Below are 15,686 nucleotides of genomic sequence, written 5' to 3' on the forward strand. Positions count from 1 at the left end.
AGCGAGTGGTTCATGCTCCATCAGCCGGAGCGAATGGTTCGTGCTCCGTCACCCCAAATGAGTGGTTTGTGCTCCATAACCCCAAACGAGTAGGTTGTGCTCTGTCACCCAGAGCGAGTGGTTCGTGCGCCGTCACCATGAGCGAGTGGTTCGTGCTCGTTAACCCAGAGGGAGTGGTTCGTGCTCCATCACCCTGAGCGAGTGGTTCGTGCTCCGTCACCCTGAGCGAGTGGTTCGTGCTCCGTCACCCAGAGGGAGTGGTTCGTGCTCCATCACCCTGAGCGAGTGGTTCATGCTCCGTCACCCTGAGCGAGTGGTTCGTGCTCCGTCACCCAGAGGGAGTGGTTCGTGCTCCATCACCCTGAGCGAGTGGTTCGTGCTCCGTCACCCTGAGCGAGTGGTTCGTGCTCCGTCACCCTGAGCGCGTGGTTCGTGCTCCGTCACCCTGAGCGAGTGGTTCGTGCTCCGTCACCTTGAGCGAGTGGTTCATGCTCCGTCACCCTGAGGGAGTGGTTCGTGCTCCGTCACCCTGAGCGAGTGGTTCATGCTCCGTCACCCTGAGCGAGTGGTTCGTGCTCCGTCACCCAGAGGGAGTGGTTCGTGCTCCATCACCCTGAGCGAGTGGTTCGTGCTCCGTCACCCTGAGCGAGTGGTTCGTGCTCCGTCACCCTGAGCGCGTGGTTCGTGCTCCGTCACCCTGAGCGAGTGGTTCGTGCTCCGTCACCCTGAGCGAGTGGTTCGTGCTCCGTCACCTTGAGCGAGTGGTTCGTGCTCCGTCACCCTGAGGGAGTGGTTCGTGCTCCGTCACCCTGAGGGAGTGGTTCGTGCTCCGTCATCCTGAGCGAGTGGTTCGTGCTCCGTCATCCTGAGCGAGTGGTTCGTGCTCAGTCATCCTGAGTGAGTGGTTCGTGCTCCGTTACACTGAGCGATTGGTTCATGCTCCATCACCCTGATCAAGTGGTTCGTCACCGGAGGTGAAGGAGGTTATGTTTTCACCCCTCTCTGTCTGTTTGTCTGTGTGTGTGTGTGTGTGTGCAGGATATCTCTCAAAATGTTCTGAATGGATTCGGATGAAATTTGGTGGGCAGGTTTGGTGTGTGACAAGGATAAACTGCTTAAATATTGGTGAAGATCCGAATCGGGATCCGACTACCATAATTTAACATTGATTCTTCACCATTGAGAGATCGGGCTTAAAACGATATATATCTTGATATCTCAGAAAGTTGTGGATGGATTTGGATGAATCTTAGTGGACACGTTGGATGTCTGACATGGAAGAATTGATTCAATTTTGGTGAAGATCCAAATCTGGATCCGACTACGAGAATTTAACAGTGATTCTTCACCATTGAGAGATCATGCGAAACCAATATATAGCATGATATCTGAAAAAGTTGTTGACGCATTTGGATGAAACTTCGTTGACAGATTGGGTGTTTGACAAGAATGAATTGGTTCGATTTTGGTGAATATCCTAATCTGAATACGAGAAGTATTTCATTTTTAAAGTGATTCTTCACCATTGAGAAATCAGTCCAAAAACAATATGGAGCATGATATTTCAAAAATGTATTGGGCCCGATATGTTCTTGTGGATCTGGCATTGCGGGGTGGAGGTATGCGCTCTACCGAGTGCTCTTCGAGTTCATATATGTTTTGTTGCAATGTTGTCATTGTTTTTGTTGCTTATTTTGTAATTTCAATGACATGGCATGGTGGAAGGACACATTAAGCTGCTTTCTATACCTTAACATGGTGTGAATTTATATCATGGGAATTATAACAAAAAATTTTTGTCATTAATTCACCAAATCAAGTCAGTTGGTCATGACGATTATTTTATTGTATCACATTCCACATCAGAATGCTCTTGTAGAATGCCATTAAAAATGTGACACACACACACACACACACACACACACACACACACACACACACACACACACACACACACACACACACACACACACACACACACACACACACACTCCTCGTCCATTTGTCGTCGAGTCTTAAAGGGTCTACAGGGTCTTGTGAGTCTTTGAGATCCTCTCTGGGTCTTTTGGGTCATCTGGATCTTTTGGTTTTTCAGGGCCTTTTTGGTCCTTGGAGTCTTTTGTGTTCTCAGGGTCTTTTGGATCTTTGGGGTATTTTGGGTCCTCAGGGTCTTTTGGGTCTTTGGAGTCTTTTGTGTCCTCGAGAACTTTTGGGTCACATGAGTCTTTGGGTCCTTGGGGACTTTTGGGTCTCTTTTTTTCAGGGTATTTGAGGTCTTTTGGGTCATATGGGCTTTTTGGGTCCTCGGGGATTTTAGGGTTTTTTGTGTCATTGGGGTAGTCAGGGTCTTTCGGGGTTTTAAGCGTCTTCTGGGTGTTAAAGGATCTGCAAAGGTTGAAGAGGTTTCAGCAGTCTAAAGGGTCAAAAGGTACATTCCAAGATTAATGAATTGACGTACATAATTAATATACAAAAAGTATGCTCACACGCGTGTGCACACACACGCACATGCACACGCACATGCACACGCACACGCACACACGCACACACACACACACACACACCCACACACACACACACACACACACCTCATCCATTTGTAGTAGAGGGAGCACACTAACCCGATGACATGACGCTGATGTCATGTCTGTGCATTATGTCGATTTGCATTTATTAACGAGCTTACCATGGCCAAATTCAAAGTTCCTGTGCTAACTAATTCTGGTAAGGCAATGGCAAACCATCCAGCATTACCCTTGCTTCGGGTGTATGTAGATTCCAAAAGTCCTTCGTTATGATTCTTCAATGTCCCATTTTTTTACCGAGTTACTGAAATCAACTAAATATCCTTGTACCTTTCCAAACTGTTTACACTTCCCTCTTGCTGGCTCTCACCGAATGTCTCAGGGTCTGCTCGAGCGAGATGGAACGTGTGTGGAACCTTCAGCCTGTGGCTGTCTTCTGGTGACTCCACTCCACGAAGACAACCTTGCCTTGCCCAGCCTGGTGTCTGAGGGAGCAACAGTGATGCGTGGTTGTGAGAATTGGTATTTCATTATATTATCTTTCTCATTTGAAGCTTGTATTGTTGAACGGTAGTAATTTTTTGAAAAAAGGTAAAACAACATTTTGCAGAGCTGGACTTTGTTGACAAAATGCCAGACAAATTGCGGCAAGACGTCGAAGACATTGTAAAAGAAGAGGCCAAAAACAACATCCCAAAAGCAATCAGAAAGAAGGTGGCGAAATGGCTGTTGGAAGAGGCAATAAATATTGCAGACAGAAGGAGAGATGAAAACCAAAGGCACATCAAGATGACATTAAGCAGCTAAATGCTGGCTTCCAAGGACAAGCTGAGAAAGACTAATAGTGGGGCAACTTAGCTAAATATAGCTTAACAATTGTGCATTTTGTGAGGAAAGCACCAAATTTGGCACACTAGTCGCCTCCTATCATATTATGAACACATTTGGATATTGGGCCATCTCAAAATTTTTGATGGCAGTGGAAAATAGCTGCCACAGCCATCAGCGGCTGAATTTGAGATGGCTCAATATCCAAATCTGTTCATAATATGATAGGAGGCGACTAGTGTGCCAAATTTGGTGCTTTCCTCACAAAATACACAATTGTTAAGCTATATTTAGCTAAGTTGCCCCACTAGTGGGGCAACTTAGCATTACAATTGCCCCACTATAACATAAGTCTTTCAAAGAGATACAAAGTGACAACAGAGTGGGGGGAAAAAACAAGAGATCTTTTTAAAATGGTCAGAGAGATCACAGGAAAGTTTAGGTCTTGGATTGGGGTCGAGGTCTTGGAGTAGTAGAACAGGAAAAGATCTGACATATGAAACACAGGTGAAAGAGATAGACAAGGACGATATCAAAAGTCTGTACAAACAAGATAGCAGTATGATGGCAAGTGAGTACATCATAAGGAAATCAAACTTTGGATGACATAGAAGTTGGATTCTAAAGTATGCTGATGATAGCTGGAGTCTAAGGTCTGCTGATCTGATACTACTCTTTTGGCAGAAAGTAAAGACGACTTCATGAAACTGCTGCAGGCAATGAAGAAGGAAAGTTACAAAGTTGGTCTTCATTCAAACCTAAAAAATATTTTAAAATCTTGTCAATTGAGAAGATTGATGTGTTCAGATTGGGAGGCGATCATGTGGAAATTGTGTGACGTTTCATCTTCCTGGCTTTGTAGATTGGAGTGAGTGGAAAATGTGGAGGATAAATTGATGGACAGTTCACATTGGGGAAAACAGCGATGTCAGGACTGACAAAGATCTGGAAAGACAAAGATGGTTCATCTGGGTCCATGTCTCCTGGAAAATACGAGGATTCAAAATACCACGAGGACCCAAAAATCCCCAAGGACCCAAAAGACTCTGAAGACCCAAAGGTCCTCGAGGACCCAAAAGAACCTGAAGATCCAAAAGACACCAAAGGACCCAAAAAGGCCCTGAAGCGCCCGAAGACCCAAAAGACCCAACACCATTTTGACCCCTTACACCCTTCAGACAGATTAGACAGCTTACACCCTTGACCATTTAGACCACTTGGACCTTCTTATATCAAAAATAAATTTCAAAAAAATATAATATCACCAATATTACAAATAAATTTGTGGAAAATATATGTTTTGTATTATGATTGGTGTAAATCATGACAACACAGCAAATCTGTGACGTCAATCTCTGCGACGACGTGTGGAGAGGCGAGCGTAGCGAGCCGATCCACGCTGCTGTATTATATATTCAACTCCTGATTTTATGCTTCGTCATTTTGAATCTATATTTGCTAATCATTTATATTAATATGTTGGTTTGGTATTTTATCGATTATATTAACGTGGTAAATTAGGAAATCTATCCAGAAGGTCATGCAGAAGAAGTGCAATTACCTTTTACGACCCAAATATAAACTGTTGGAATGGTGCTTCCCAGGCAGGGTATTGCATCACGAAGTGTGACGTACTTAGGATGGATGTTAAACTGCATGTCCCATCTGCTGTATAGATGGTATTATTTAGTGGAGGTTAAATATCCTATTGTGTCTTTGATGAAGATTAGGCAAGTTATCACCAACACCCTGATCAAATAGCAAATTCCTACCAAAATCAGTTTGAATCGAATGTCGGATCTGTCCAATCAGTTTGTCAAAGACTTGGGCCAAAACCTTCTTTCCCCGGCTGATCCACAAGAAGGTTGGAATAATTGGGTGGAACGGATGAAGATGTAATAGTCATGCTGAATTAGGAAATTTGTTCATTGCGTGACGGAGGAAATCCGTGATCCCCAGCTTTAACAAAACAATCCATGAAGCAACATACAGGTACTGCAAATGTACCATTTGGAAGAAAGCCAAGTGAATGTAGCCCAACGAGACTGCTGCGATCACGTCCAGTACAGCACAAAGTAATTGTTGCAAAGTTGAGTGAATGCACTTAATCAGGTTCTGGGTAACATTTGGTCAGCAGCCGAGCACACTCGGGTGGTTGTTGGGGTTATGGTTCATGTTGAGTGAACATGAAAGAAGATAGACACTGTCGTCGAATTTATAAACCATTTGATATCGGTAAATCCGATTCAGCTGAATGGTCAGAGCCAAACACCATTCCGTGGAATGAGTACAACTGGATGGATGCACAGCTGCTCTTCATTGAATTTGACTTCACTAGACTGCTAAGTAAGAGTACTTGTTGGCTTATCGGGATTCTTGTTAATGAATGTTGTAAGCAGACTCAGTGGCGTAATGGTTGAGAGCTAAGGCATCCATTCTGAGTCTTGGAGGTCAGCGATTCGAACCCCTGCCAAGTCATCGCTCCCAAAGACTTAAAAATGGTACTTGCTGCTTCCTTGCTTGATGCTTAGCATTTCAAAGGATAGAGCACGGACAAACAACCACAGCTTGGGAATCATAAGCGCAGACTTTGATGGGCTTAAAAATGGCATCCACCTGCATTCAGGTTCCTCGTAAGACGTAAGGGAACTCCTATTATAAGTCACGACAAGAAGTGTTCGATTGTGTTTTATCGGTGCAATTGCTTAAGTGATTTCCAAAAGACCGGGTGTGCAGATTTTGATTCATGTTCTCAATATTTCACCTGGGATAACCGACAGCTGGACATGATGAAACCGGAGGAAGCCTTTATCCACAACCATTTTGGCTCAATTTACATTTATTGTTCTTTCCTGCAAAAAGCTTGCCTTGAATCATAACAGAACCATTACTTCACGGCGTCTGTCACTTCAAAAAGGCTCGCATAATTGTATCATTATCCACGTAACTCCACGTACTGTAATTTGTTTATCCAGTGAATGATGGTCCGCAGTGATGTTCCATTGGAGGCAACTTGACTTTTACCTCCAAGGTCAATAAAAAAATACAACTACTACTACTTCTTCTCTTCCTCTTATTCTTCTTTTTGATGTGTTTGCAATTTGCAGCACGTGCTCTGATGGCTTGCTGATCTGCACTAATGATAGCTGTGAAGGTAAGCTTTTGTAGATTAGATTATGGACAACAAGCTCTTACAGCTCACTCTGTTTGATGCCTGTTAATGTGATTTTGGTTCCTTCGTATTTTATAAACAATTTGATCTGAAGGTGGGAAAAGGTAGAGTGAGCTTATGTGACACGCAAATACAAACTCTAGAGACCAAGGTGAAACTCCTCTGAAAATGAAATATTATGTATGTGACCTCATGAAGAAAGGCTATTTGCACAGCCTGTCATGCTGTTTGATGGTAACAGGCTTTTGAAAAGGGAAGTGTTTTCGGATGAATCGTGAAAAAATAAAACGCAACTCATGAGATTTTTTTTTCATCAGTTTTTCTCTCGGGGTCTCATGAGAAATCATGGAAGATTTCTTTGTTTTCTGGAATGGTTGACGTATTATTGTCATCCTCTTGTTAAATCAAAATAACAAATATCATCGGTCTTAAATTGTTTGCGAATACCAACAATACACACACATGGAGTTGATTGATGGAGAATTTCTTTGTCACCGACCCAACTAATCCACCAAGTTTTGTCCAAAAACAAGAAGTAGATTTTAGTTTTTTTGAAATAGCCGAAATACAGGATAAATGTAGATTTTTAGGCGCAACACTGTGTAAATGTACCTTGGTGAAACCCATCAATGAAAATTATCATCATGGGGCCAATGGCCCTCCAAGGATCAATGGCGTTGATGATGATGACGATGAATTTATGGAAATGCAGGTAGCGTAGAAGTACGCACACTCGCATCTCACCTGTTTTGCCAAAATTTGAATCTCGACCAAGCTATAAACTGTCGACCTGGTGTTTCCTCGGCAGGGTGATTCATCAATGTGTGTGCCGTCCATCGGATGTATGTTAAACTGAGTGTCCTATCTGCTGGCATTAGCTAGCGGATGTTAAAGATCCCAGAGTGAATTTTGCGCAGATTTGGTGAGTTATCTCCGACACCCTAAACAAATTACAGATTTTTCTTTACTGAGGGCATTGCATCAGTAGGCCTGGTGTTAGCTTAACGGTTAAGGTGCTTGGCTTAAGATCCTAGGGTCTTGAGTTCAAGCCCCCTTGTCGGACTGTTGAGTTAACACCAGGTAGGATTGACTCAGCCTGTCATCCTTCCGAGGTCGACAAAACGAGTACCAGCTTGCTGGTAACAGGTGCATTGCATCGGCGACACAGGTGCACCACCAGGGAATGATGCAGCCGAACAGCTACAGGCTGCATACGAATAAATACACTGCATCAGTGACACAGCCATGCTTTCAGGAATGATGCAAATCAAAAGCCACATATTGCATATGAAAGAATAGATGTAAATTCAGAAATTCTCATTTGAGACGTGTTCCATCTGAATAAAAAAATAGTCACGGATGGTAATGTCATTGGGACAACTCGAAAATGTCCAAAACATTGGCTTTACGAGCAGATATGTATGATGACATGACAACGCAGTCAAATGTGTAGGTATTGTTGACTTGAACATATTTTTTCATTACAGATGGTTTAAACAATATATACAGTCGCAAGTTTTGGGTGGAAGGCTATGAGGCCGACCTCGCAAGTGTTGTTTGAGATTGTGATGCAACTGCAACCAATTATTTGCCTCATGTATTTTTTCTTTTTCTGCACTTCAGAGCCCATTGTTTTTCTCAGCGAATGGTCAGAATGGACGCCATGTCGACCATGTGTGCCCCCATCAATCCTTGCTCGTGCCATCACCGAGCACCTCGAAAACATGGCTGCTTCTGGGGAACACAGAACGAGCTCCAAACTAAACTCAACATTGTCCCCGGCAGTTGCAGCATTAATAGCACCACCTGAGGATGTGGCATTATTAGCTGGAGCACCTCCTCATTGGGTGGATCCATTCGGGGAAGTCCCTAAACTACGTAGCGTCTCTTATCTTCCTCCTGAACTTCGACCCAAACAACGGCGTTTCAGAGAGTGCCTTCAGCCCCAGGAAAGTGGAGAAAGAACCCCGCAAGACCGTTCTGGAAAGCTGAACACCCCACACAGTACACTGGTCTCCACTGATAAGCAATGCGGGTCTTCTTTGATGGAAGAGAAAACTTGTGAGGAAGTCATTCTTTGCAAAGGTGGTGATTATTGTCGGTTGTTGTTGTTGCCTTGGTGGATGGAGGTTATGTGTTCACCCCTGTTTGTCTGTTTGTTTGTCTGTGAGCAGGATATCTCAAAGAGTTATGGAAGTATTTGGATGTAACTTGATGGGCAGTTTGGATGCATGACAAGGACAAATTGATTAGATTTTGGTGAAGATGCAGATCCAGATACTGGAATTTTTAAAGTGAATCTTAACAACTGAGAGATAGGGTCAAAAACGATATATAGCATGACATCTCAAAAGGTTGTGCACGAGCTATGACAAAACTTGATGGATGAGTTGGGTAAGTGAGAAGAACAAGCCAATTAGATTTTGTTTAAGGTCCGAATCCAGATCCGGCCTAACAGTTCGGATGCAAAACGTAAATTGTTCAGACTGGTGGAGGTATGTACTCCACCGAGTGCCATTCTAGTTGTTTTTACAGTTATATTTTTACCATCCCTTAGAATTTCCTTCATTTTTAATTGGAGGAAACCCTGCTTCAAGTGTGATGTCACAGTCCCAATAAGAGGAGAGGGAAGGAGACCGGTGGAAGGAGGTGGGGGAAGGGATGGTCGGGGTAGAGTTCACTTTTGAAAGCACGTTTTCCTTCTGAGTGAGGATAAACTTTCGCAAAAACATATATATATATATATATATATATATATATATATATATATATATATATATATATATATATATATATATATATATATATATATATATATATATATATATATATATATATATATATATATATACACACACAGTGCATTTTATATGTGCTCCCTTTAAAAGGTGCAAGGGGCTGCTAATGTACTGCCTAAATGTTAAATTTCATCTGTTTGGCTTGAGTAAGATTTTGAGGACTGCTGAAGATTTTTCCAAGTTGAGAAGTTGGCTTTGGCTGTCTGATATTAAAGGCAAAGTCCTGCAGAAAGGGCACAGAAACGGAAATATTGTACAGTGTAAAAATCTCACATTATATGTGACCAAATTTGCGTAAGCTTTTTATCAGATCTCGTGTGAAATATTACACATCGTAAATCCAATAACATCTCACATCGTGAATCCACAAAAATGACAGAACATTGCCCTCCCAATCCTCCCTCTCTCCAACATTTTAATATTCTCCCTTTGTCTACCCCTTCACCTTGAGAAGCCAATGTTCCAGACCATTCTCAAGATGTCCCAGTTCTGTTATTTTAGCATCGTCCTATTATGCCAGAATGTCTTTTTACCTCCCTCCCCCACCCCCACCCTTCACTGCACCACCACCCCAACACTCTCCCAACCTATTATGCCAGAATGTCTTTTTACCTACCTCCCCCACCCCCACCCTTCACTGCACCACCACCCCAACACTCTCCCAACCTCTTAATCCTTTCCTCAAGTGAACATCACTTCCTCAAATAAGTAATATGTGAATTACCCCAAAATAGTTAGCTAAATGGGTTGTGACTTGGTGTACAGCTGTTTTAGTACAATTCATGTGAATCACGGTCTGCCTTTATCCGCTCGACTGTACTCAACCTTACATCCTTCATAACTGATCTTCACGAACTTTTAAAGCCTGCCTGTTACATCTGCACCATCTCAGGATACGAGTACACAGTTAGAAATCACACAAGTGTTGTAAATCTCTTCCCCGACACCTCGTAATAAGCTTCACCGTTGTAACACCACACCAAAATGTGCTGTGTCGCAGATGAATGTGCTTGGACACCTTGGGGAGAATGGAGCGGTTGTCGAGAGCCTTGCAGTGGAGGTTTCCGCATACGGCAGCGCACCCTCATTTTACCTCCTGATGCTCGTACCTCTAATAAGCAGCCATCTTGCTCGGGTGCACGCTTTCAGACAGAAAGCTGCAACACAGCTCGCTGTCCTGGTAATGTCACCGATGCCATCACAAGGACATTACTAATTATTAGGTATCGAAGTCATTGTTGAAAGCCTATTGTTCTTGCTGAGGCTATTATTATCATCATTGTTATGAGTATTATGAATTCACGATGTTTTGTGAAATGTTTTTTCTCAGAGACCACTGCACAGATAAACCTAAAACCACACAGGATTGTTTCACGTCATGAGATATATAAACCTCCATGAAGCTAATTGGTCCAAAGACTTAACGACCATCTTGGATTTCCAATTGGAGCAATACATTTCTTGGCTTCGAATTTTTACCTTCAAAGAACCAAGAAAATTCACTTTTTATGCCTTTGTCCAATGGGTGGTGAAAAGTTTCACAGTCACTGATGGTGTGCCAGCTCAATCATGCAAAAATTTTGGTCTTGAGTTTGAGCCCTTGTCCTTCCATTGAAATAACACCAGGTGGGTTGACTCAGCCTTTCATCCTTCTGAGGTCAGCAAAATGAGTACCAGCTTTTTGGTAATTGGGTCACTGCATCAGTGGCACAGCTGTGCTTCCCTAAAAAATGATGCAGCCATAGGCTGCATATGAAACACATCTGAGTCAACATGTTTTGAGATATATACATATATATATATATATATATATATATATATATATATATATATATATATATATATTCATATATATATATATATATATATTCATATATATATATATATATTTATATATATATATATATATATATATATATATATATATATATATATATATATATATATATATATATATATATATATATATATATGAAACAGCATTACAGAATCAACAAGAAAAAGAGCAATCGGAGATTTGTTTTGTGGGGGTGTTTGTGTGCTGGCGTGTAACGTAATTAATAAGTGACAAAGCTAGAACTGCCACTTTATAACTACTGACAGTGATGACCGGGTACCAAGACGTCCCACTTTGATGCAACCCCTTTGAACGGACACTTGACCCTGACCCATGACATTTATTATTATTATGCAATTGAATTTAGAATGGGATTGGAATAAATTCAAATCAAATGGAAAACCAAATACCGTAGGTACTGTACTGCATTGGAGTCAACAGAAGTAACCTGAACAAGCAAAAAGAAAAGATGAAGTCATCAAGAGGAACCTGGATAGGATTCACATTTAAGCAGCTATTCATCGACCCTTAAACCCATCCTGGCACAGCCAAGTGAGCCTTATGAGGAAAAGAAAATCAAAAAGAACCCAGATTCAAAAATTAAATAATTCTTGCTGCCAAACCATGCGACCGATCAGGTTGGAATTTAATACATATATTCCCCATCACTTCAAAATCATAATTGTGAAGTTTCATGCCGATTGATGAAGCAATTCAAGAGAAACAATTTTTAAATAATTTTGTTCAATCCAACATTGCTGCCAGACCATGTGACCTATCAATTATTTGTGAACACACTGGTATCCCCAAGGCTTGGGGACGTGTGTGAAGTTTCCCCTCCATATGTCCAGCCATTCTGGTGAAGAGGGATTTTAAAGTTTTAAGGGTAAATCCAATATGGCTGCCAAACCATGTGTCTTTTGACATCATCGGTGGGAACGTTTTGTTCCTCATGGATATGTGGTCATAGCTGTAAAGTTTTGCCTCGACCTCGACTGTAAAGTTTTGCCTCGACCTCGACTGTAAAGTTTTGACGACATAACTATAATTAAAGCATTTTCCATGAGTAGTCGCTCCAGTGGTGAAAAATTTGTGTCAATCCGATAAGCGGTTGCATCAAAAAAGCATCCTCTTGTGCTGTACAGACAAACTTGCCCAAATGTAATACCCTCTTCTCTGGCGAGGGTAACTAACTGATTCTGTAACGGTTTCATGTAAAAAAAAAAAATTAACTTTAAACTAAATATCATTTTTCATTTTTAAAAAAACAAAAATTTGTTCCACTTGTTGCCAAATGCCGAATCGAGGCCAATTACATCTTACGCATATTAATGAGACATGAACAGTATACCGATAATAAATAGTCATAAGAACATGCGTTGATTAGGGCTCTGTCACACCTTGACGTTTTAGCCAGGAATGGCAACGTATAAAAATGCACGTAAAACGTTGGCGTACGCTGAAGTTTTGAGGTTTTTAAAAAAAGTTTTGGTCGTATTCATAACGTATTAGTAACGGGCACAGAACGTTTCGTTGTGTTAAAGATAACTTAAACCAACGAATGCTTAGCCTGTTGTCGACGTTCACAACCTATGCCCAACGATAGTTTAACTTAGGCATAGCGCGCTGCACGTATCGCCGACGAACTCGAGGCGTTCTCTGTTAAAAACCTGCCGATCGCCGATTTAAATCATAACCGCCTGAAAATTGGAAGTGTCAACATCGCAGTCACACCTTAACGATTTAGCCAGCGTATGCCAACCTATGAAAAACGTGTCTAAAACGCTGGAACATGTCGAATACGGTATGGGTAAGTTGTGTATATGTTTGGAGCACGATGAAAAACAATGAAGTGCGCTGGCATATTACGTGGTACGTCTAGTACGTCGTGAAATTTAAAGCATGCTGAAAATTTTACGACGTAATCGACGTATGGCTCACAAGTTCAGCATACGCTGGCATAAGTTCTCGGCACGCTCCGCGATCGTTTACACACGTCGGCCATACGTGACTTGTAAGTTACTCATAAGTCCAAACACGTCGAGGTAATGTTTAGCATACCCAAAACTTAATTTTTAACCTACGAGTAACGTGCTTTGAAGCTATTAGTAGCGTGCTTTGAACCTATGTGTAGCATGCTTTGAACCTACTGTCTGTATGTGTCACGTATCTCAAACGCACATTGGTGTATGTAGACGAATTTGATTGACGTCTTCCCGACGACCACAGAACTTACTGAACGTGTTTCTAACTTACAGCTACCGTATAATGGCGTATTGGCAGCGTTTAGGGGAATTGGTATATACAAATGGGCTTCACAGGAGGAACCCGTCAGTGTTCCAGACTCCATGTTGAGTAGATGTCAATGTCAGTAGCAGTAGCAGTGGCAGTCGTAGTAGTAGTAGTTCGAGAGAATTTAGTGATGTCGATGTTAGTAGTAGTAGTTTTAGTAGTAGTAGTAGTAGCAGTAGTTTGAGAGAATTTAGTGATGTCGATGTTAGTATTAGTAGTAGTACTTCGAGAGAATTTAGTGATGTCGATGTTAGCAGTAGTAGTAGTAGTAGTAGTTGTAGTAGTAGTTTGAGAGAATTTAGTGATGTCGATGTTATTCGTAGTAGTAGTAGTTTGAGAGAATTTAGTGATGTCGATGTTGGTAGTAGTAGTTGTTTGAGAGAATTTAGTGATGTCGATGTTAGTAGTAGTAGTTCGAGAGAATTTAGTGATGTCGATGTTAGTAGTAGTCGTGGTTGCAGTAGTTTGAGAGAATTTAGTGATGTCGATGTTATTAGTAGTAGTAGTAGTAGTTCGAGGGAATTTAGTGATGTCGATGTTAGTCGTAGTAGTAGTAGTAGTAGTAGTAGTAGTAGTAGTAGTAGTAGTAGTAGTACTTCCAAGTAACGTGTTTCAAAGTGTGAACAACGTTCGTGTAACGTGCTTACAAAACGTTACTCATAGGTTAGAAATAAGTTTCGGGTACGCTAATCATTACCTCGACGTGTTTCGACTTATGAGTAACTTACAAGTAACGTGTGTCGACGTGTGTCAACGATCGCATAACGTGCCTACAACTTATGGCCAGCGTTGCGGAACATGTGAGTCATACGCTGCCATACGTCGTAAAATTTCAAGCATGAAAACATTTGAGGAAAACCCAAAAGTACAACGTTTAAAGCCAGCGTACTACGACGTATGGCAGTGTTTTTCAGCGTGCTCTTAACGTATACAAAACGTACCCATAACGTATTCGACGTGTGCCAGCGTTTTAGACAAATTTTTCATAAATCGGCATACGCTGGCTAAATCGTCAAGGTGTGACAGGGCCTCAAGAGATTGGCCAAATTCATATGATTACGGGAAATTTGCTTTACATGATTGTTTAATCTCAAAAAATACTCGTCACAAGATTTTTGCCAAGTTTAATAATTTTTAAGCTTCGATTCTTCACAATGACACTTGGAATAAATTGATGTCTTCAAAGGAAAAGACGTTCGTTTTTTCCATAATAGACAAAACAAATAAAAATTACAATCAAAAATAATGTTTTTTTTTTCCTTTCCAGAGGACATGGTAACCCAGGGGAAATGTCCCCAAAGCCATTAGCAAAGCATTGGAAATGAGGACTAACTACAATAGGATGCTTCTGTTTCCTGCTTTTGATGTCAATTCATCTTATGGTTTTGATTTTAAAAAACATCCTTACCAAACATTCTGTTCGCCCCTTAGAGGATAATCATGTAACTTTTAAAATGATATAGTTTTACACTGCTGATCCAAACAATAATTCAATTTGGTCGTTCAATTGCTTTACAATTACAATTACAGAAAACTTTGTCGATGCAACTTGAAGTAATTGAATGAATGTCTCCTTGGGTTTCAATGCTATTGTAGCAAGATAAATTGTGTAGAGAATTTCCCTGAGATGCATCTTTCATTCCCCATAGTGTTGTGACTCGCTGCATTCTGTACAGATTGTCATAACGCACGTGTCACCTTGCCCTCACAGGAGAGGCTTGTGAAGACCGTGGCCGTGAGTTCCTGTCAGACTGTGCCAACCACTGCCCGCGCACCTGCTCAGATCTCTGGCAGCATGTGGAGTGTCTGCAGTTTGCATGCAAAGCAGGTACCATGTCCACACAGCCACACACACACATCCATTTAAAGAGATGCAAATCGGTGCAGCCGGTTGTGTGTTTTAGTGATCGAGCAAATTGATGAGCTGTGGCCTTGTGTATAAAACTGTTGCCTTTTTGCTTCCCCAGGCAGGCTGTTTCAAAAAAGAATCCACCATCCTTTAGAGGAGATGTTAAATCATTCACTTATTGAAAGATCCCATGATGCACGGTATATCGGCGTACGATTACAAAGTTGAGACCAATTTTCAAGCTCTGCCCTCATTTTCACTTTTCTTTTCCTGTTCTGTTCATTCCCATATTTTTTCACTGGCAGATGAAAACTTGCACTTTTGATATTGACCTTGTGAACACCTGAGCCACTTTGTGACCATTTGATTTTGATGAGGCATTCAG

At 41.6% G+C, this 15,686-nt stretch overlaps 1 protein-coding gene across 3 annotated transcripts in view; it reads left to right on the forward strand.

The window, feature by feature from the left end:
• Window positions 1-15,686, forward strand: part of LOC147028318 (SCO-spondin-like) — a 431,359-nt gene that overhangs the window by 354,176 nt on the left and 61,497 nt on the right. For all 3 annotated transcript variants that reach the window (XM_085878618.1, XM_085878617.1, XM_085878616.1), the window contains exons 96-100: window positions 2,908-3,047; window positions 6,461-6,507; window positions 8,149-8,610; window positions 10,324-10,503; window positions 15,164-15,280. In XM_085878618.1, coding sequence (XP_085734744.1) covers window positions 2,908-3,047; window positions 6,461-6,507; window positions 8,149-8,610; window positions 10,324-10,503; window positions 15,164-15,280 — 946 coding nt within the window. The remainder of the gene's footprint in view (window positions 1-2,907; window positions 3,048-6,460; window positions 6,508-8,148; window positions 8,611-10,323; window positions 10,504-15,163; window positions 15,281-15,686) is intronic.

The sequence above is a fragment of the Eptatretus burgeri genome, chromosome 4 (assembly GCF_056783735.1).
Source record: "Eptatretus burgeri isolate ZD-2024b chromosome 4, Ebu_testis_v1, whole genome shotgun sequence".
In the NCBI taxonomy this organism is placed as follows: Eukaryota; Metazoa; Chordata; class Myxini; order Myxiniformes; family Myxinidae; genus Eptatretus; species Eptatretus burgeri.